The sequence below is a fragment of the Rousettus aegyptiacus genome, unplaced genomic scaffold (genome assembly GCF_014176215.1).
Source record: "Rousettus aegyptiacus isolate mRouAeg1 unplaced genomic scaffold, mRouAeg1.p scaffold_m13_p_14, whole genome shotgun sequence".
In the NCBI taxonomy this organism is placed as follows: domain Eukaryota; kingdom Metazoa; phylum Chordata; class Mammalia; order Chiroptera; family Pteropodidae; genus Rousettus; species Rousettus aegyptiacus.
In genome coordinates, this window is record NW_023416289.1 from 55,063,201 (window position 1) to 55,085,574 (window position 22,374).

The 22,374-nt window shown below is 56.0% G+C and overlaps 1 protein-coding gene across 3 annotated transcripts in view; it reads left to right on the plus strand.

Annotated features, from left to right (window-relative positions):
* Nucleotides 1–22,374, plus strand: part of SLCO3A1 (solute carrier organic anion transporter family member 3A1) — a 241,280-nt gene that overhangs the window by 214,201 nt on the left and 4,705 nt on the right. The window contains exons 10-11 of one of the 3 annotated variants that reach the window (XM_016151674.2): nt 18,433–18,675; nt 19,956–20,210. In XM_016151674.2, the coding sequence (XP_016007160.2) occupies nt 18,433–18,675; nt 19,956–19,966 (254 nt within the window). In that variant the 3' untranslated portion in view covers nt 19,967–20,210. Of the gene's footprint in view, nt 1–18,432; nt 19,914–19,955; nt 20,211–22,374 lie in introns of those variants that run through there. The other 2 variants (XM_016151673.2, XM_016151672.2) reach the window with 2 other exon arrangements.

Below are 22,374 nucleotides of genomic sequence, written 5' to 3' on the forward strand. Positions count from 1 at the left end.
GGCAGGTAGGCAGCTAGCTACGTAGGGCCCTAAGTGAAGGCAGGCAGGCAGCTGGCTAGGTTGGGCCCTAAGTGAAGGCAGGCAGGCAGCTACCTAGCTAGGTAGGAATCTAAGTGAAGGCAGGCAGGCAGCTGGCTAGGTAGGGCCCTAAGTGAAGGCAGGCAAGCAGCTGGCTAGGTAGGGCCCTAAGTGAAGGCAGGTAGGCAGCTAGCTAGGTAGGGCCCTAAGTGAAGGCAGGCAGGCAGCTAGCTAGGTAGGGCCCTAAGTGAAGGCAGGCAGGCAGCTAGCTAGGTAGTGCCCTAAGTGAAGGCAGTCAGGCCGCTGGCTAGGTAGGGCACTAAGTGAATGCAGGCAGGCAGCTTCCTAGCTAGGTAGGAACCTAAGTGAGGCAGGTAGCCAGCTAGCTAGATAGGGCCCTAAGTGAAGGCAGGCAGGCAGCTACCTAGCTAGGTAGGAATCTAAGTGAAGGCAGGTAGGCAGCTAGCTACGTAGGGCCCTAAGTGAAGGCAGGCAGGCAGCTGGCTAGGTAGGGCCCTAAGTGAAGGCAGGCAGGTAGCTAGCTAGGTAGGGCTCTAGTGAAGGCAGGCAGGCAGCTGGCTAGGTAGGGCCCTAAGTGAAGGCAGGCAGGCAGCTAGCTAGGTAGTGCCCTAAGTGAATGCAGGCAGGCAGCTTCCTAGCTAGGTAGGAACCTAAGTGAGGCAGGTAGCCAGCTAGCTAGATAGGGCCCTAAGTGAAGGCAGGCAGGCAGCTACCTAGCTACGTACGGCCGTCCGTGAAGTCAGGCAGGCAGCTACCTAACTGGGTAGCGACCTAAGTGAAGGCAGGTAGCCAGCTATCTAGGTAGGGCCCTAAGTGAAGGCAGGCAGGCAGCTGGCTAGGTAGGGCCCTAAGTGAAGGCAGCAGGCAGCTACCTAGCTAGGTAGGAATCTAAGTGAAGGAAGGTAGGCAGCTAGCTAGGTAGGGCCCTAAGTGAAGGCAGGCAAGCAGCTACCTAGCTAGGTAGGAACCTAAGTGAAGGCAGGTAGCCAGCTATCTAGGTAGGGCCCTAAGTGAAGGCAGTCAGGCAGCTGGCTAGGTAGGGCCCTAAGTGAGGGCAGGCAGGCAGCTTCCTAGCTAGGTAGGAATCTAAGTGAAGGCAGGTAGGCAGCTAGCTAGGTAGGGCCCTAAGTGAAGGCAGGCAAGCAGCTGGCTAGGTAGGGCCCTAAGTGAAGGCAGGCAGGCAGCTGGCTAGTTAGGGTCCTAAGTGAAGGCAGGCAGGCATCTATCTAGCTACGTCGGGCCCTAAGTGAAGGCAGGCAGGCAGCTACCTAGCTAGGTAGGAATCTAAGTGAAGGCAGGTAGGCAGCTAGCTACGTAGGGCCCTAAGTGAAGGCAGGCAGGCAGCTGGCTAGGTTGGGCCCTAAGTGAAGGCAGGCAGGCAGCTAGCTAGCTAGGTAGGGCCCTAAGTGAAGGGGGGAGGGAGCTAGCTAGGTAGGGCCCTAAGTGAAGGCAGGCAGGCAGCTAGCTAGGTAGGGCCCTAAGTGAAGGCAGGCAGGCAGCTAGCTAGGTAGTGCCCTAAGTGAAGGCAGTCAGGCAGCTGGCTAGGTAGGGCCCTAAGTGAATGCAGGCAGGCAGCTTCCTAGCTAGGTAGGAACCTAAGTGAGGCAGGTAGCCAGTTAGCTAGATAGGGCCCTAAGTGAAGGCAGGCAGGCAGCTACCTAGCTACGTACGGCCGTCCGTGAAGTCAGGCAGGCAGCTACCTAACTGGGTAGCGACCTAATTGATGGCAGGCAGGCAGGCAGCTGGCTAGGTAGGGCCCTAAGTGAAGGCAGGCAGGCAGCTACCTAGCTAGGTAGGAATCTAAGTGAAGGCAGGTAGGCAGCTAGCTACATAGGGCCCTAAGTGAAGGCAGGAAGGCAGCTGGCTAGGTAGGGCCCTAAGTGAAGGCAGGCAGGCAGCTACCTAGCTAGGTAGGAATCTAAGTGAAGGAAGGTAGGCAGCTAGCTAGGTAGGGCCGTAAGTGAAGGCAGGCAAGCATCTACCTAGCTAGGTAGGAACCTAAGTGAAGGCAGGTAGCCAGCTATCTAGGTAGGGCCCTAAGTGAAGGCAGGCAGGCAGCTGGCTAGGTAGGGCCCTAAGTGAAGGCAGGCAGGCAGCTACCTAGCTAGGTAGGAATCTAAGTGAAGGCAGGTAGGCAGCTACCTTGGTAGGGCCCTAAGTGAAGGCAGGCAAGCAGCTGGCTAGGTAGGGCCCTAAGTGAAGGCAAGCAGGCAGCTGGCTAGTTAGGGTCCTAAGTGAAGGCAGGCAGGCATCTACCTAGCTACGTCGGGCCCTAAGTGAAGGCAGGCAGGCAGCTACCTAGCTAGGTAGGAATCTAAGTGAAGGCAGGTAGGCAGCTAGCTACGTAGGGCCCTAAGTGAAGGCAGGCAGGCAGCTGGCTAGGTTGGGCCCTAAGTGAAGGCAGGCAGGCAGCTAGCTAGGTAGGGCCCTAAGTGAAGGCAGGCAGGCAGCTAGCTAGCTAGGTAGGGCCCTAAGTGAAGGCAGGCAGGCAGCTGGCTAGGTAGGGCCCTTATTCAAGGCAGGCTGCAGGCAGCTAGCTAGGTAGGACCTAAGTCAAGGCAGGCAGGCAGCAGACTAGGTAGGGCCCTACGTGAAGGCAGATAGGCAGCTATCTAGCTACGTAGGGACCTAAATGAAGGCAGGCAGGCAGCTACCTAGCTCCGTAGGGCCATCGTGAAGTCATGCAGGCAGCTACCTAGCTAGGTAGTGACCTAAGTGAAGGTAGGCAGGCAACTACCTAGGTAGTGACCTAAGTGAAGTCAGGCAGGCAGCTAGCTAGGTAGGGCCCTAAGTGAAGGCAGGCAGGCAGCTAGTTACGTAGGGCCTTAAGTGAAGGCAGGCTGCAGGCAGCTAGCTAGGTAGGGACCTAAGTGAAGGCAGGCAGCTACCTAGGTAGGTAGGGCCCTAAGTGAAGGCAGGCAGGCAGCTACCTAGCTAGGTAGGAACCTACGTGAAAGCAGGCAGGCAGCTAGCTAGGTAGGGCCCTAAGTGAAGGCAGGCAGGCATCTACCTAGCTACGTCGGGCCCTAAGTGAAGGCAGGCAGGCAGCTACCTAGCTAGGTAGCGCCCTAAGTGAAGGCAGGTAGGCAGCTAGCTAGGTAGGGCCCTAAGTGAAGGCAGGCAGGCAGCTAGCTAGGTAGAGCCCTAAGTGAAGGCAGGCAGGCAGCTAGCTAGGTAGTGCCCTAAGTGAAGGCAGGCAGGCAGCTGGCTAGGTAGGGCCCTAAGTGAATGCAGGCAGGCAGCTTCCTAGCTAAGTAGGAACCTAAGTGAGGCAGGTAGCCAGCTAGCTAGATAGGGCCCTAAGTGAAGTCAGGCAGGCAGCTACCTAACTGGGTAGCGACCTAAGTGAAGGCAGGTAGCCAGCTATCTAGGTAGGGCCCTAAGTGAAGGCAGGCAGGCAGCTGGCTAGTTAGGGTCCTAAGTGAAGGCAGGCAGGCATCTACCTAGCTACGTCGGGCCCTAAGTGAAGGCAGGCAGGCAGCTACCTAGCTAGGTAGGAATCTAAGTGAAGGCAGGTAGGCAGCTAGCTACGTAGGGCCCTAAGTGAAGGCAGGCAGGCAGCTGGCTAGGTTGGGCCCTAAGTGAAGGCAGGCAGGCAGCTAGCTAGGTAGGGCCCTAAGTGAAGGCAGGCAGGCAGTTGGCTAGGTAGGGCCCTAAGTGAAGGCAGGCAGGCAGCTACCTAGCTAGGTAGGGCCCTAAGTGAAGGCAGGCAGGCATCTACCTAGTTACCTCGGGCCCTAAGTGAAGGCAGGCAGGCAGCTACATAGCTAGGTAGGGACCTAAGTGAAGGCAGGCAGCTACCTAGGTAGGTAGGGCCCTAAGTGAAGGCAGGCAGGCAGCTAGCTAGGTAGGGCCCTAAGTGAAGGCAGGCAGGCAGCTGGCTAGGTAGTGCCCTAAGTGAAGGCAGTCAGGCAGCTGGCTAGGTAGGGCCCTAAGTGAATGCAGGCAGGCAACTTCCTAGCTAGGTAGGAACCTAAGTGAGGCAGGTAGCCAGCTAGCTAGATAGGGCCCTAAGTGAAGGCAGGCAGGCAGCTACCTAGCTACGTACGGCCGTCCGTGAAGTCAGGCAGGCAGCTACCTAACTGGGTAGCGACCTAAGTGAAGGAAGGTAGCCAGCTATCTAGGTAGCGCCCTAAGTGAAGGCAGGCAGGCAGCTGGCTAGGTAGGGCCCTAAGTGAAGGCAGGCAGGCAGCTACCTAGCTAGGTAGGAATCTAAGTGAAGGAAGGTAGGCAGCTAGCTAGGTAGGGCCCTAAGTGAAGGCAGGCAAGCAGCTACCTAGCTAGGTAGGAACCTAAGTGAAGGCAGGCAGGCAGCTGGCTAGGTAGTGCCCTAAGTGAAGGCAGGCAGGCAGCTACCTAGCTAGGTAGGAATCTAAGTGAAGGCAGGTAGCTACGTAGGGCCCTAAGTGAAGGCAGGCAAGCAGCTGGCTAGGTAGGGCCCTAAGTGAAGGCAGGCAGGCAGCTGGCTAGTTAGGGTCCTAAGTGAAGGCAGGCAGGCATCTACCTAGCTACGTCGAGCCCTAAGTGAAGGCAGGCAGGCAGCTACCTAGCTAGGTAGGAATCTAAGTGAAGGCAGGTAGGCAGCTAGCTACGTAGGGCCCTAAGTGAAGGCAGGCAGGCAGCTGGCTAGGTAGGGCCCTAAGTGAAGGCAGGCAGGCAGCTACCTAGCTAGGTAGGAATCTAAGTGAAGGCAGGTAAGCAGCTAGCTACGTAGGGCCCTAAGTGAAGGCAGGCAAGCAGCTGGCTAGGTAGGGCCCTAAGTGAAGGCAGGTAGGCTGCTAGCTAGGTAGGGCCCTAAGTGAAGGCAGGCAGGCAGCTAGCTAGGTAGGGCCCTAAGTGAAGGCAGGCACGCAGCTAGCTAGGTAGTGCCCTAAGTGAAGGCAGTCAGGCAGCTGGCTAGGTAGGGCACTAAGTGAATGCAGGCAGGCAGCTTCCTAGCTAGGTAGAAACCTAAGTGAGGCAGGTAGCCAGCTAGCTAGATAGGGCCCTAAGTGAAGGCAGGCAGGCAGCTACCTAGCTAGGTAAGAATCTAAGTGAAGGCAGGTAGGCAGCTAGCTACGTAGGGCCCTAAGTGAAGGCAGGCAGGCAGCTGGCTAGGTAGGGCCCTAAGTGAATGCAGGCAGGCAGCTTCCTAGCTAGGTAGGAACCTAAGTGAGGCAGGTAGCCAGCTAGCTAGATAGGGCCCTAAGTGAAGGCAGGCAGGCACCTACCTAGCTACGTACGGCCGTCCGTGAAGTCAGGCAGGCAGCTACCTAACTGGGTAGCGACCTAAGTGAAGGCAGGTAGCCAGCTATCTAGGTAGGGCCCTAAGTGAAGGCAGGCAGGCAGCTGGCTAGGTAGGGCCCTAAGTGAAGGCAGGCAGGCAGCTACCTAGCTAGGTAGGAATCTAAGTGAAGGAAGATAGGCAGCTAGCTAGGTAGGGCCCTAAGTGAAGGCAGGCAAGCAGCTACCTAGCTAGGTAGGAACCTAAGTGAAGGCAGGTAGCCAGCTATCTAGGTAGGGCCCTAAGTGAAGGCAGTCAGGCAGCTGGCTAGGTAGGGCCCTAAGTGAAGGCAGGCAGGCAGCTTCCTAGCTAGGTAGGAATCTAAGTGAAGGCAGGTAGGCAGCTAGCTAGGTAGGGCCCTAAGTGAAGGCAGGCAAGCAGCTGGCTAGGTAGGGCCCTAAGTGAAGGCAGGCAGGCAGCTGGCTAGTTAGGGTCCTAAGTGAAGGCAGGCAGGCATCTATCTAGCTACGTCGGGCCCTAAGTGAAGGCAGGCAGGCAGCTACCTAGCTAGGTAGGAATCTAAGTGAAGGCAGGTAGGCAGCTAGCTAGGTAGGGCCCTAAGTGAAGGCAGGCAGGCAGCTGGCTACGTTGGGCCCTAAGTGAAGGCAGGCAGGCAGCTAGCTAGCTAGGTAGGGCCCTAAGTGAAGGCAGGTAGGCAGCTAGCTAGGTAGGGCCCTAAGTGAAGGCAGGCAGGCAGCTAGCTAGGTAGGGCCCTAAGTGAAGGCAGGCAGGCAGCTACCTAGCTAGGTAGGGACCTAAGTGAAGGCAGGCAGCTACCTAGGTAGGTAGGGCCCTAAGTGAAGGCAGGCAGGCAGCTAGCTAGGTAGGGCCCTAAGTGAAGGCAGGCAGGCAGCTAGCTAGGTAGTGCCCTAAGTGAAGGCAGTCAGGCAGCTGGCTAGGTAGGGCCCTAAGTGAATGCAGGCAGGCAACTTCCTAGCTAGGTAGGAACCTAAGTGAGGCAGGTAGCCAGCTAGCTAGATAGGGCCCTAAGTGAAGGCAGGCAGGCAGCTACCTAGCTACGTACGGCCGTCCGTGAAGTCAGGCAGGCAGCTACCTAACTGGGTAGCGACCTAAGTGAAGGAAGGTAGCCAGCTATCTAGGTAGCGCCCTAAGTGAAGGCAGGCAGGCAGCTGGCTAGGTAGGGCCCTAAGTGAAGGCAGGCAGGCAGCTACCTAGCTAGGTAGGAATCTAAGTGAAGGAAGGTAGGCAGCTAGCTAGGTAGGGCCCTAAGTGAAGGCAGGCAAGCAGCTACCTAGCTAGGTAGGAACCTAAGTGAAGGCATTTAGCCAGCTATCTAGGTAGGAACCTAAGTGAAGGCAGGCAGGCAGCTGGCTAGGTAGTGCCCTAAGTGAAGGCAGGCAGGCAGCTACCTAGCTAGGTAGGAATCTAAGTGAAGGCAGGTAGCTACGTAGGGCCCTAAGTGAAGGCAGGCAAGCAGCTGGCTAGGTAGGGCCCTAAGTGAAGGCAGGCAGGCAGCTGGCTAGTTAGGGTCCTAAGTGAAGGCAGGCAGGCATCTACCTAGCTACGTCGAGCCCTAAGTGAAGGCAGGCAGGCAGCTACCTAGCTAGGTAGGAATCTAAGTGAAGGCAGGTAGGCAGCTAGCTACGTAGGGCCCTAAGTGAAGGCAGGCAGGCAGCTGGCTAGGTAGGGCCCTAAGTGAAGGCAGGCAGGCAGCTAGCTAGGTAGGGCCCTAAGTGAAGGCCGGCAGGCAGCTAGCTAGGTAGTGCCCTAAGTGAATGCAGGCAGGCAGCTTCCTAGCTAGGTAGGAACCTAAGTGAGGCAGGTAGCCAGCTAGCTAGATAGGGCCCCAAGTGAAGGCAGGCAGGCAGCTACCTAGCTAGGTAGGAATCTAAGTGAAGGCAGGTAGGCAGCTAGCTACGTAGGGCCCTAAGTGAAGGCAGGCAGGCAGCTGCTTAGGTAGCGCCCTAAGTGAAGGCAGGTAGGCAGCTAGCTAGGTAGGGCTCTAAGTGAAGGCAGGCAGGCAGCTGGCTAGGTAGGGCCCTAAGTGAAGGCAGGCAGGCAGCTACCTAGCTACGTACGGCCGTCCGTGAAGTCAGGCTGGCAGCTACCTAACTGGGTAGCGACCTAAGTGAAGGCAGGTAGCCAGCTATCTAGGTAGGGCCCTAAGTGAAGGCAGGCAGGCAGCTGGCTAGGTAGGGCCCTAAGTGAAGGCAGGCAGGCAGCTACCTAGCTAGGTAGGAATCTAAGTGAAGGAAGGTAGGCAGCTAGCTAGGTAGGGCCCTAAGTGAAGGCAGGCAAGCAGCTACCTAGCTAGGTAGGAACCTAAGTGAAGGCAGGTAGCCAGCTATCTAGGTAGGGCCCTAAGTGAAGGCAGTCAGGCAGCTGGCTAGGTAGGGCCCTAAGTGAGGGCAGGCAGGCAGCTTCCTAGCTAGGTAGGAATCTAAGTGAAGGCAGGTAGGCAGCTAGCTAGGTAGGGCCCTAAGTGAAGGCAGGCAAGCAGCTGGCTAGGTAGGGCCCTAAGTGAAGGCAGGCAGGCAGCTGGCTAGTTAGGGTCCTAAGTGAAGGCAGGCAGGCATCTATCTAGCTACGTCGGGCCCTAAGTGAAGGCAGGCAGGCAGCTACCTAGCTAGGTAGGAATCTAAGTGAAGGCAGGTAGGCAGCTAGCTACGTAGGGCCCTAAGTGAAGGCAGGCAGGCAGCTGGCTAGGTTGGGCCCTAAGTGAAGGCAGACAGGCAGCTAGCTAGCTAGGTAGGGCCCTAAGTGAAGGCAGGTAGGCAGCTAGCTAGGTAGGGCCCTAAGTGAAGGCAGGCAGGCAGCAGGCTAGGTAGGGCCCTACGTGAAGGCAGACAGGCAGCTATCTAGCTACGTAGGGACCTAAATGAAGGCAGGCAGGCAGCTACCTAGCTCCGTAGGGCCATCCGTGAAGTCATGCAGGCAGCTACGTAGCTAGGTAGTGACCTAAGTGAAGTCAGGCAGGCAGCTAGCTAGGTAGGGCCCTAAGTGAAGGCAGGCAGGCAGCTAGCTACGTAGGGCCTTAAGTTAAGGCAGGCTCCAGGCAGCTAGCCAGGTAGGGACCTAAGTGAAGGCAGGCAGGCATCTACCTAGCTACGTCGGGCCCTAAGTGAAGGCAGGCAGGCAGCTACCTTGCTAGCTAGGGACCTAAGTGAAGGCAGGCAGCTACCTAGGTAGGTAGGGCCCTAAGTGAAGACAGGCAGGCAGCCACCTAGCTAGGTAGGAACCTACGTGAAAGCAGGCAGGCAGCTTGCTAGGTAGGGCCCTAAGTGAAGGCAGGCAGGCATCTACCTAGCTACGTCGGGCCCTAAGTGAAGGCAGGCAGGCAGCTACCTAGCTAGGTAGGGACCTAAGTGAAGGCAGGCAGGCGGCTAACTCTCTAGATAGGGATCTAAGTGAAGAGAGGCAGGCAGGCAGCTAACTAGGTAGGGCCCTTATTGAAGGCAGGCTGCAGGTAACTAGCTAGGTAGGACCTAAGTGAAGGCAGGCAGACAGCTACCTAGCTACGTACGGCCGTCCGTGAAGTCAGCCCGGCAGCTACCTAGCTAGGTAGGGCCCAAGTGAAGGCAGGCAGGCAGCTACCTAGCTAGGTAGGGCCCTAAGTGAAGGCAGGTAGGCAGCTAGCTAGGTAGGGCCCTAAGTGAAGGCAGGCAGGCAGCTAGCTAGGTAGGGCCCTAAGTGAAGGCAGGCAGGCAGCTAGCTAGGTAGTGCCCTAAGTGAAGGCAGTCAGGCAGCTGGCTAGGTAGGGCCCTAAGTGAATGCAGGCAGGCAGCTTCCTAGCTAGGTAGGAACCTAAGTGAGGCAGGTAGCCAGCTAGCTAGATAGGGCCCTAAGTCAAGGCAGGCAGGCAGCTAGCTACCTAGCTACGTACGGCCGTCCGTGAAGTCAGGCAGGCAGCTACCTAACTGGGTAGGGACCTAAGTGAAGGCAGGCAGGCAGCTGGCTAGTTAGGGTCCTAAGTGAAGGCAGGCAGGCATCTACCTAGCTACGTCGGGCCCTATGTGAAGGCAGGCAGGCAGCTACCTAGCTAGGTAGGAATCTAAGTGAAGGCAGGCAGGCAGCTGGCTAGGTAGGGCCCTAAGTGAAGGCAGGCAGGCAGCTGGCTAGGTAGGGCCCTAAGTGAAGGCAGGCAGGTAGCTAGCTAGGTCGAGACCTAAGTGAAGGCAGGCAGGCATCTACCTAGCTACGTCGGGCCCTAAGTGAAGGCAGGCAGGCAGCTACCTAGCTAGGTAGGGCCCTAAGTGAAGGCCGGCAGGCAGCTAGCTAGGTAGGGCCCTAAGTGAAGGCAGGCAGGCAGCTAGCTAGGTAGTTCCCTAAGTGAAGGCAGTCAGGCAGCTGGCTAGGTAGGGCCCTAAGTGAAGGCAGGCAGGCAGCTACCTAGCTACGTAGGGCCGTAAGTGAAGGCAGGCAGGCAGCTGGCTAGGTAGGGCCCTAAGTGAAGGCTGGCAGGCAGCTAGCTTGGTCGGGACCTAAGTGAAGGCAGGCAGGCATCTACCTAGCTACGTCGGGCCCTAAGTGAAGGCAGGCAGCTACTTAGGTAGGTAGGGCCCTAAGTGAAGGCAGGCAGGCGGCTAACTACCTAGATAGGGATCTAAGTGAAGAGAGGCAGGCAGGCAGGTAACTAGGTAGGGCCCTTATTGAAGGCAGGCTGCAGGCAGCTAGCTAGGTAGGACCTAAGTGAAGGCAGGCAGGCATCTACCTAGCTACGTCGGGCCCTAAGTGAAGGCAGGCAGCTACCTAGGTAGGTAGGGCCCTAGGTGAAGGCAGGCAGGCTGCTAACTACCTAGATAGGGATCTAAGTGAAGAGAGGCAGGCAGGCAGCTAACTGGGTAGGGCCCTTATTGAAGGCAGGCTGCAGGCAGCTAGCTAGGTAGGGCCCTAAGTGAAGGCAGGCAGGCAGCTACCTAGCTAGGTGGGAATCTACGTGAAGGCAGGCAGGCAGCTAGCTAGGTAGGGCCCTAAATGAAGACAGGCAGGCATCTAACTAGCTACGTCGGGCCCTAAGTGAAGACAGGCAGGCGGCTAACTCCCTAGATAGGGATCTAAGTGAAGAGAGACAGGCAGGCAGCTATCTAGGTAGGGCCCTTATTGAAGGCAGGCTGCATGTAGCTAGCTAGGTAGGACCTAAGTGAAGGCAGGCAGGCAGCTACCTAGCTACGTACGGCCGTCCCTGAAGTCAGCCAGGCAGCTACCTAGCTAGGTAGGGCCCTAAGTGAAGGCAGGCAGGCAGCTGGCTCGGTAGGGCCCTAAGTGAAGGCTGGCAGGCAGCTACCTAGCTAGGTAGGGCCCTAAGTGAAGGCAGGTAGGCAGCTAGCTAGGTAGGGCCCTAAGTGAAGGCAGGCAGGCAGCTAGCTAGGTAGGGCCCTAAGTGAAGGCAGGCAGGCAGCTAGCTAGGTAGTGCCCTAAGTGAAGGCAGTCAGGCAGCTGGCTAGGTAGGGCCCTAAGTGAAGGCAGGCAGGCAGCTTCCTACCTAGGTAGGAACCTAAGTGAGGCAGGTAGCCAGCTAGCTAGATAGGGCCCTAAGTGAATGCAGGCAGGCAGCTACCTAGCTACGTACGGCCGTCCGTGAAGTCAGGCAGGCAGCTACCTAACTGGGTAGGGACCTAAGTGAAGGCAGGCAGGCCGCTACCTAGCTAGGTAGGAATCTAAGTGACGGCAGGTAGGCAGCTAGCTAGGTAGGGCCCTAAGTGAAGGCAGGCAGGCAGCTGGCTAGGTAGGGCCCTAAGTGAAGGCAGGCAGGCATCTACCTAGCTACGTAGGGCCGTAAGTGAAGGCAGGCAGGCAGCTGGCTAGGTAGGGCCCTAAGTGAAGGCTGGCAGGCAGCTAGCTAGGTCGGGACCTAAGTGAAGGCAGGCAGGCATCTACCTAGCTACGTCGGGCCCTAAGTGAAGGCAGGCAGCTACTTAGGTAGGTAGGGCCCTAAGTGAAGGCAGGCAGGCGGCTAACTACCTAGATAGGGATCTAAGTGAAGAGAGGCAGGCAGGCAGGTAACTAGGTAGGGCCCTTATTGAAGGCAGGCTGCAGGCAGCTAGCTAGGTAGGACCTAAGTGAAGGCAGGCAGGCATCTACCTAGCTACGTCGGGCCCTAAGTGAAGGCAGTCAGGCAGCTAGGTAGGTAGGGCCCTTAGTGAAGCAGGCAGGCAGCTATCTAGCTACGTAGGGCCTAAGTGAAGGCAGGCAGGCAGCTACCTAGCTAGGTAGGGCCCTAAGTGAAGGCAGGCAGGCAGCTAGCTAGCTAGGTAGGGCTCTAAGTGAAGGCAGGCAGCTAGGTAGGGCCCTAAGTGAATACATGGAGGCAGGTAGGCATCTCCTTAGAGGTGGACCCCAGTGAAGCATGCAGGCAGTTTTTAGGAAACGCAGGGGAAGTAAGGAGGCATGCAACGTTAGAGTACTCACGTGAGCCGATAGTCCACTTCTCTATTTTCAGGGTGTGGACCTGCATCCAACTACCTGTGAACCTGAATTCAGGCATGCAATGGAAACTAGCCATGGACGAGTTTTCGAGAATGAGGACATGCCGACCACACTACCTTAGGCGCACTCTTAGCTTGAGTAGGCAGGCTGGCAACCAAGTCGGGATTGAGGGGAGCAGGCATGATATTCTGATACCGTAAACTTAGTTGGCTGGTGCATCACTTGTAACGAAAGTACGTTTTTGTGCCTCGACCAGCTGGAGAGTCACCACCTAGTGGCACCTGTTTGGGCAGGCTGCAAGCATATAAGGCGGGAAATAAGTGTGGAAAGGGTGATGACTAAGTAACGGGAACCTAATTTGGGCAAGCAAAGATCTGGGAAGGTAACTAATTTCAGGATGTTTGTAAACGTAAGGGACACTTATGTAGGTTCTATAATGTGACGCCAAGAATGTGTGTGTGTCGTTCTAAAGCAGCTTTATCGTCTTCCCCACGACATCATACTCTTTCTTAAGTATAGTTTCACTTCTGCGACTTTGATCCACAGGAAGAGTGTTTTTCATCCTGTCCCCACACGTGGATATTTCGTGAATAGCCTGCAATGCATGTGTTCTGATGCCTTCTAACGTGCTAGTCCATGTTTTAAACATTTGGCCATAAGCCACTATATTGATTTTATTGCCCTTTGAGAGTCACTAATCACAGTTGGAACACTCTGCTTTAGAAGGATACATTGGTTTCACCTTTTAAGTAAAAGTGGCCGGTCGGTCTTTGCCTCTGTCCTGATCCCATTTTCTGCAGCACCCAGTGAGAGTCGTCACCGTGATCATTAATATGGTTCGACCGAGGAATCCTGTTTTGTGAGTGTCAGCCTGTGCCTGACACCCTGTGTCATGGGGACACATGGGGACTTCACGGTTAATGTGACTAGGTGTGGAGTTAGGAGAGGGGCAGCCGGTCGAGTGCGTGCAGGTGGGGAGGAGGGGACAGACAGCGTGTGCGGACCTGCGGGCGTCTGTGGCGGAGAGACCGTGTGTGGGGCCGAGCATGGCGTTGGTTGCAGGACGCCCTGCTGGGCAAAGGCATCTGGGAAGGTGAGCCGCAGGGTGCAGCCCTGTCCACAGGCGGCTTTCCTGAGCAGACTGGTGAGCTACTGCGGAAGTGCATCTTAGAGACTTCGGGTGTGGCTCGTGAATCATCGGGGCTCCTACTGTGACGTCTATAATGTAAAGAAATTCTGTGTGCAAGCGAGAGAAGGGAACCAGGGAAAGGTGCTTTGGAAGAAGCGAGCACTGAGACCCCGGCGGTGAGGCTGTGCCCCGAGCCGTGGCGTGCTGGGGAGCAGGGTGCCATGGCTGGCGTGCACGAAGACCACTTACCTGGGCATTGGTTCGCTTCTTCAGCAAACATTTACTAAGCACCAAGTATGCGTCTGACCTCCCGAGGTACTCGCGGGCTCTACTTACCGACCTGTTGCAGAGGTGACCTGAGCATTTCGGCCCCGCTGCAGTCACACACACCTAGGTGTGCGTCTGGCTCTGCCGTCACTGACCGTGTGGCCTCCGGCAGGTTATTTACGCTCTTTGAGCCTCAGTGACTTAACCAAGGCACCCAGGCGTGAAATAAGAACAGAGCAACTCTCCTGAGTTCTCAGATTTAAAGAAAAAAAAAGTGAATGTCGGGTGACAAAACCGGCTAATGTCAACAGTCCAGGTTTTGTTGTTTTTTGTTCGTTTTTTGTTTTGTTTTGTTTTTGGCATTGCTGAAGCAGCAAAGCTCATTAATGCCTTTCAGGAGAAAAAAAAAAAGTGTTGACATCGCCCTCGCTCGCTCGTGCGGGACATGACAGCAACTCGGTCAGGCTGAGTGGAGACTCCAGCCCGAACTGAAATCTCCGCAGTTTACGCTGGAGAGGAAAGGCATTCTTTTGAAATGTGAATGTCAGGGATAGGCTGTAGCTTCCCTTTTGTCCCAGAAAGGAACAAGAAATTCATTTTGCTTCAAAATGCCTCTCGGTTCACCTGCTTTGGTTTAGACCAAAGAATGTAAATAAGTCCTGGCCTTTTCAACCGAGGGAGTGAATTAAATAGCGAAGACAAGAGACCCCGAGGTGTAATCTTTGTTAACAGATTTCAGGAAAACAGAGACGATCTCTTTAATGGGGCTGTAATTTTTGCATTGAAATACATAGAGCTGGAATTTGGCCACGAGTGTAACAGGCAGCAAGATTTAATCCTTTTAATATTCTCTCTAATTGCACGTAACCGCATGGAGCCTCTGGATACCCTGTCAACATACGGTGGCTTCCCGGAGGCCCGGTCCTTAATGCCTGTTGCACCCATGAGTCCCTTCCCAGGAGGCAGAGAGGGAGAGGGGAGGGAGAGGGCTGCTCCCACAGGCCGGGAGGAGGAGGAGGAGGAGGAGGAGGAGGAGGAGGAGGAGGAGGAGAGCATTCTTTTACAACACGAAGTTTCTAGAGAAACGCCACGCCATCATCACCGCCCTCTGCACTCCTTAGGTTACCGAGGGCGGATCAGAGGGAAGATGCTCAGAGCAGAAATGGGCTCCTTACCCACATGCCCTGCTTCCCGAAGGCAGCTGCTCATCCTCCAGAACCGACTTCCTCTCATGACGCGAAGCGTTCTCACCCGTTGAGGTGATTAGCTGAATCTCGGCCGGGGACACGGCTGGAGGGGTCACATCTTTCTCTGGAGATGATTTCAAACAGGACAGAGTTTCATTTGTTCAAATGAAAAGCGAAGGGAACGGGCAAGGAAGCAGATTGGTGGAGTGCCCGCCGTCTGAGCGTCCGCCAAGGCTAGCTCGTTTGACGCCTACAGAAGCATAGAGCAGCAAGGCATCACTGTGCTCATTTCATAAACAACGAAGGTGACAGTAACGTGGCTAGAGTCAGAATCCAAAGCCGGCTCTCCGGGTCCGGAATTGGCATTTCCTCCCCTCCACCACGCACCTTCCAGATGTGAGTGCTCTGCCTGAATAAAGGCCTCGTCTCACCTCTCTTCCGGTGGCAGGTCCCCGCCGACACCGCTGGGGGTGTGCCCCAGCTCCTGCGTGTGTACTGGTAGCGTCTCCCAGCCTTCTCTGTGCGTCGGCAGGCCAGGGACGGGGAGAGGCCAGAAACCCTTGTGTGTTTCCCCTCCACGTTTTGCAAAGATCAGAAAGCTTTCACTGTCGAAAGCGTCAAACCCTGGCTTCCACGAGCCAGTTGTTCCCAGGAGCTTAGCAGAAGGGTAAATAAAATGTTTTCTATAGCTCGGAAACCCCTCACAAGAGCTCTAAAATCTTCTTACATCAGCCCGCTCTGAATTACTTAAGGAGGTTGTTGGGTTTGGGGCTTTGAAATATCAAGCCTGGGACAAATAATCTCTCTCAGCCCAGGTTTCTCTACAGTTACAATAAGGGGTGTTTGTGGTGTATAGGGAAGGCCCCGTGCAGTGCTGGGGTGAGCAGGGACTTAATAGATAGACTTTCCATCGTAGTAGGAACACACGGAGGTCGCCCCTGGTGTCTGGGGGACCAGCACCTGCCAGCGTCTGCCCGGGCTGTTATGTGGGCCCGCTTGAGTGATGAGGCACATGAGAGAGGCTTCTAGTGAAAATCAAGCGAGTGGAGCTCTCCCCTCTGTGGCTCATCGGATTAAGTTCTAGAACAGCAAAAGCGTCCGTTGAAACGGGTCCAGCCAGTTCTTTGTCTCGAGGATGCGTAAATTCAACACCTGAGCGCCAGAGCTCCCCTTTGGGAGAGAGTTTTAAGCCCACGTAAAGGAAAAGATGAATTTGGCAGAAAGGAGAGCGAATCTTTTCTCTATTCAGAAATACAAAAGCGACGTCCAGAAGGTTATACTTATGGAGCTCAACGCAGAATTTATTCTAAACTATCTCCCCAGGTCCCCCATACAGCATGAGTAAGGTAGCAGAACTTCTGGCCTCATGGAAAGACCAGACCTTTGCATAACACTCACCTCCTCCATGTCAGCCCTCACCTTGGTCTTGACCAGGCAGGCGATATTAGTTTCGTGTTAAAGGTCGAGAGGCTGAGCCAAGAAGAGCTGGAGTGACTTGCCCTAAGCTGTCAGCTCCGTAGGCTAAATGTTCCTTCATCTCCACCACGGATGCGCTCCAAAAGATTGACTACAGCATGAGAAACTTTGCCGGGCCCTTACCTTCCCCATGTTCGTAGGAAGGCTTGTTCAGACTCTTTCCAGGGCTTTGTCATCTGGTCGTAGAGCTTGAGAGTGGGCAGGATAAAAATGACTTTTTGCGCACAGAAGTGATGCCCTGCTTTAAAGAGAAGTCAATGTTAAAAAATCCTCACTTGGTTACAGGTGCACGAAGGAGGTACATATTGACATTTTAGAGGGATACATGGTTTTAAAAAGTATTAATGGTTCCTTCACATTGCAAATTTCCTTCCATATGCTCGAAATATGACCCGATTTCCTCGGCGTGGATTTGCATACAACTCTTACGGCGTTGTGCGCTGTCGAGCAGGGGCCCCTGGACGGCCAGCTCCTTCGCGTGACAGGCCTTGTACCAGAAGTGCCATCATCTCAGCCCCTCGGTGCCCAGTGCCTGCTGAGGCGTGGGCTAGGACAGACTGCAGGGACCTTGGGAGAGGCTGGAGAAGAGGGAGGAGCATTTGGGAGCGAGTCACGAGCTCACAGAACTCAGAAACAGAGAGGCGAACGGGTGCAAAGAGAATGCCATCGAGCCACAGGGATACTTTGGCCAAACTAGTCTCATTTATCCCCAAGTCTATCCATCATTTAAATTGGCTCTCGAGCTCCATTTCTTTACCTAAATGATGGAGTGTGGCTTAGTTTCTATTGTGCTGTTGCCATGGCAGCTCCTGCAGTTGGCTCTTTTTCCGTTAATCCAAGAAAAGGCCCTTTTTAGGGGACGAGGAAGAGGGACACTCACCGATGGGTCAGGACGGTGACGAACACCTGGGGGGCCTTTTGGGCAGAGACTGCTGGGGACACAAGCGAGTTTCCGTCCAGCAAACCCAACCCGGCCTGGAAGCTGCGGGGAGAAAGCAGGTTGTGCGGGACTTTGAGCCCGGAGTTCGTTTATTTAATCAAAGCTGCCAGGGAGGTTTAATGAGGTTTCAACTAAAATTCCTTCTCAGGCGGTTTTCCCCTTGGGGTGACAAGCCACAGAGCTGGAGAGCGCTCAGGACAAGCGCCGAGGCACCTGGGCCTCGGGGAGCCGGCAGCTCTGCCAAGCCCATTGGCACCGATGGGATAACGTGGTCCTGCTCGCGCCCCATTCCAGGCCTGTCATTACCACCAAGGAAGTGGCTCTTCCTTCGTTAACCTTCCCACCCGCGGTCCCCGAGAAGGGGCCCGCGGCCGAGGGGACCCCGCCGTGCACAGAACACGGGCACGCTTGTTCTGGCCGTGAACCCCCTGACTTGCGGCTGTGACTTTGTGGGCAGGTGTGTTTTTCTGGACTAAGGGTCTACGTCTCGTCCAGCTCTCAGAGGACCCTTCCTTATTAAAAAGTGAGACTCGGCCCAGGGCTGGCCCCGGGAAAGGCGCTCCGGACAGTGGCTCACCTGGGCAGCGGGATCTCCGACGTGTCGCCGCCTGCTCCCCAGAGTCACTTCCCGCTCCTGAGGTCTGTCACAGAGGGCGGCTGGGCCCACACTCTGGCCACGGGGACACTTTCTCCTGAAACGGTTCCTTTGTATTAATGACCCGTCCACTGCCAGAATCACCTGCAGGGTTTTATTTTCACGATGCTGATGACCAAGCCCCACGCCGAACCCTCCAGTTTCGTTGGCCAGTCTGGGAGGAGGCACTGCGCGTGATTTCCACGTGCAGCGGGGACTGATGACCGCCCAGCAGGGTTGTCGGCACAGCGCAGCTGGGCGAACCGGGGGTGGTGCAGAGTTTTCGTCTCGCCTGTCTTTTCTGGAGACTGGTTGTAGGTGCCGGAAATGCTCTGTCACAACCGGTTCCCAGCTCAGAATGAAAAGGATCCTGACCCAGTGGTAGTCTCTCGGGGAAGGGGTGGTGTCGGGATATGTACAGGTGTCTCCATCTTAAACTAGACACACACGCGTGCATCAGGTGTGCATGTGTGTATGCGCTCACCTATGTGCGTAACACACACAAAAGATAGAATGTCCTCGTGTGCCACTTCTGGTCCCTTCTGCTTCCAACTAAGTCCCTTCGCCCAAGTTCAAGCTCAGCCCCAGAAGCCCCGAGCAAAAGAACAGTGCGCAGAGCGCAGTGACTCACCACACTGCCCTCTGCGAGGCCACGCTTCCGTGAGTGACGCTGAGAAGGTCTCCTCTCGAGGACGACTCTCCTCCTGCTCGGATTCTCAGTGAGTGCTGCTCGCAACAGCGGCAGCTGCCGTTGGGTTCGGGCTCACGGTGGGCGAGGCGCGACTCCAGATGCTTTTTTGTGGATTCGCTCAGTCAACCTCCACAGAACAGGGTCAGGACTGACGATTGTCCCCGACGTGCCGATGAGGAATAAGGCGCAGAGGGCTGAAACCAGCGGCAGGGGTTTGTGCAGCAGGTCAAGGGCAGAGCCGGGATTCGAGCTCAGGGAGTCCGGCTCCCGACAGAGACCTTTCCCTGTGTGGCACTAGGTGACCAGGCCTGTCGGGTCGCGCGTGCGCACACACACACGTACACGCAGAAGGGCCGCCCGTCTCGGCATCTCGCCAGCCGTCGGGCGCAGAGCACTAAACGCTGCTTTCCCCCCGACAGGCTTCATCCCGCCCCCGCTCATCTTCGGGGCCGGCATCGACTCCACCTGCCTGTTCTGGAGCACGTTCTGCGGGGAGCAGGGCGCCTGCGTCCTCTACGACAACGTGGCCTACCGGTACCTGTACGTGAGCATCGCCATCGCCCTCAAGACCTTCGCCTTCCTCCTCTACACCACCACGTGGCAGTGCCTGCGGAAGAACTATAAGCGCTACATCAAAAACCACGAGGGCGGGCTGTGCACCAGTGAGTTCTTTGCCTCTACTCTGACCCTAGACAACGTGGGGAGGGACCCTGTGCCCGCGAAGCCCACGCACAGGACAAAGTTTATCTATAACCTCGAGGACCACGAGTGGTGTGAGAACATGGAGTCTGTTTTATAGCGACTCGAGGAGGGTCGGACTCTGTGTGGTAATCGGAGGGTCGTTTTTTTTCCTACAAAAAGAAAAAAAAAAAGGTTTTCAAAAAAAAAAAATCACAAACACACACACACGCACACGCACGCACGCACACGACCTTTGTCCTTTCAAAATCGGAGCCAGACGGGATTCAGAATGAGGCAAGTGTGGGATCGTGGGTCTCGCGCGTGGCCGGCCCGCTGGGGCTCAGAGCCTGCTCTCTCTGAAGCCGCCTCTCGGCGATTCGGGATGCCGACAGCTGCAAGCCACAGGCACTGCCAAATTCAGGGAGCGGTGGTGGCCGGCTCGGAGGACGGACATTTCTGGATATACACACACCACACAAAGGGTTTTTTTATTTTTGTTTTTGGTGGTTTTTTTTTTTTACAGAAAGTCTACTAACACACACTCAAGTCGACAACATCGCCAGGATTAGCACTAGTGACGCCCCCGTGACCCCTCCCGCGGGGTGGGGCGGCACGCAGGGCGGGGGGGCGGACGTCCCCTCCTCCGACTTTCGCAATACGGGTCACTGTGTAGACCCCTCACCCAGGCTGCATGAGGTTCAAGGCCCCAGAGTTCTCTCAGCGATGCTAACGGGTGACCATGCTGGAGTCTGTAATCGGCACCTCTCACCAGCTCCACTTCCGTGCTCAAGACTGAGGGCCCGAGGGGGAGCCGGGCGTGGGGGGCAAGCGCCTCCCCTCCCCACCCCGAGGCGCCTCCCCGTGGCGGGCGCCGCCTCCCCCAGCCCCCCAGAGTGACCTCAGGAAGCAGAGGGCCTCGCCTGGCTATGACTGACTTCGCTCAGAGCCGGCGAAAGCCAGCCCAGTCCAAGTCATTTGCTTATATTTGCCAAACATTTTGCCATTTTTTTAGGGGAAAAAAGAAAAAGCAATGCATATGAATTTCAAACTGTTGTATGTATAATCCTCTGATACTATTTTTAACTCCTTCCTAATTCTGTGTTAACCCTTTAGCCACATAACACAGTTCTCTAGGCCGAAGTTATCATGCTGGTCGCTCCTGCGTTCCTCCTTTTTTTAATGCACCAAAAATATAATGTGATTCAAGGGATGCAATTAATCTATTGTAATTTTTTTTTTTTATCATTTTATCCTCATTCAGATATTCTGTGAAAACAAGAATATACAACATGTTACAAGGGGGAAAAAAAAAAAGCTTGAGAAGGAGTGTGTATGTGCGGACTGCCTTCCAAAGAAACGCTTCTCAGACAGCGGGGACAATGTGATGAATTGCAAATTTGCCTTCTCGCTTTATCCCCCGTGACTCAGTGATCACTGTCACGGGCGGCCCTTTTACAGCCATGCCTCACGTTCCTCTTCTGCCTGTGGGGGAGACACGCTTCGGTGTGGGTGGTGTGCGCAGGTGTGGCGCTCCTGGGGTGGGGGGGGGGTTGGGGGGGGGGGAGAGAGAGAGACAGAGAGAGAGAGAGATTGAGAGATATATAGAGAGAGATTGAGAGAGAGAGAGAGAGAGAATGGTTCAAGCACAGGCTGTGGTCTCTGCGATAACGAATAAACCCACACGCTCCTGGAAGCATCCGCATGTCCGATGCGTGAAAATGCCGAGGAGGCTTTCGGGGTCCGTCTCCAACGGAGACGCCTCTGTCTGCGTGTGCTTTGAAAGCATCTGCACGTCAGACAGGTAGAGAGCAAACCGGGCACTGCTCTGGGTGAGAATCATGGAAAGAGCTTGCAGCCCGTGCACTCAGCCTTACAAAGCCACTTCTGTAAGGGAGCAGGGTCTCTGTGAGAGCACACATGCACACACACACACACGCGTGCACGCAAGGCCCGGCTCACCTGCCCGTCATGCTGCTTAGTGACCAGGCCTCTCGTGACCCTGGGAAGGACCTCGAGCGTTGTATGGTTGGCTGGCTGGTTTGCTTTTTCGCCTCAGATGTATATTTGCAGCCACTGAGGAGGAGAGAAAAGAGGGTGGATGAGAGTCAGGGGGCCAGAAGGGAAAGGGACAGTTTGAGGGACACCCCAAAACTAGAGAAAGTGCCCGCGAGGAAGGACGGCTCTGGGGCACCGTGGTCGGCGCGCGGCCCGTGACGGGACCCTTCCCGACGGCCTGTCCCCCGGAGAGCTCTCGTCTGTCCTTGTTCACGAAAACGGGGCACTCGTCGACGCGTCGCCCGGGACAGAGTCGGATCGTTCTCTCGGTATCTTATAAAACGTGTGTGGTCTGACACCCTGTACGGGTTTCTAGTTTTGCTTGGAAATAGTCTCCCTCCTAAGTCACTGTCCTCGTGTCTGATGACATAGCTCTCCGGACTCAGCACACACCCCCCGGGGCCCGACAGCCTGGTGTCTCATGGGGCTCTTTGCTTTTAAGGTTTTGAAAACTCTGCCTTTTGGATTGTTTTCCCCCCCCCTATGATTTTAGGATGAACGAGAATGTTAGCATGATGAAGGAAAACACCGTCGAGCCTCAGCAGTATCAACAGCTGGGTATAGGTTTAAAGTCCCCTGTGGCCAGAAGGCTCTAGAGCGTGCCGTGCGCTTTTACAGTTTTGTAATTTCTCTCCCATCCCACAGAACGGAAAACCTAGACGAGTTTTCATCGTTGGCGCATCCGCTGGGCCTTCAGTGCTAGACCCGGCCCCTTGGCCGGCCGTTGGGCTTTGGGCGGTGACTCCCCGGCAAGATTTCCGCGGGGCTTAGAGGAAACGGGAACGGGAGGGGCGGGATGAACTCCGAGCGTGATTTCTCTGCCGCTGCCAGCTCCTCCGCCATCTTGGACGAAAAAGTCTTGGTTGCAACTTTTGACGGACTTGTCACTCCTGAGTATAGACCGTTTTTTTGTTTGTTTGTGTTTTTTGTTTGTTTTCGTTTTTGGTTTTTACCAAAAGGATGTCTCCCTGTGACGTGAACACACCTTGTAAGCGTCTCTCTGGGGGATGCGGTTTGCTGTCTTCCTCTGGCCGGGGCTGTGAAGCCCCACGGCGCCCTGGGGACATTGCCACTCCAGGCTTTCCTCACAGCTAACGGAGCGCGAGAGGCCCCCTTCCATGGCTCCCTAGGGGGTCTGCCAGCAGCGCCTAACAGGCACCCCAATAAGGGGAACCCAAGGGCGTCTCAGGGATCCTCCCCAGACTTGGCGACGCCCTCTGAGCGGGAAGACGCGTGCGCGCCTCTCCACGGACATCGCCTCCCTCCCGCCCTCTCACGCGGCCTAGCTTCCTCCAGCGACGGGCTTTGAAGTCCGGTGCGGTGGCGTTCCCGCATTCGGATCCCCGATCCGCCCTCCCTGTCTCCAGTGACGACCCGGAGCGTCCCGCACTCCGGCGCGGCCACCTTGCCCGTCCCCGGCCGCTGGCGACCCCCGCAGGAGTAGCCGCGGGCTCCTGTCCTGCCGCCCGCTGCTCCGGTCCCGGGACTGCGGTTCCTTCCCCGAGGCCGGTGCCCTGGGCGTTGCTTTCGCCTGCCGACAGCCCTCCGCGCGCTAGGTCAGCTTGGCGACGTCGGCGCGGCCGATCGCGCAGTCAGAGCGGAGGGAGGAAGGCAGGACAAGCCTC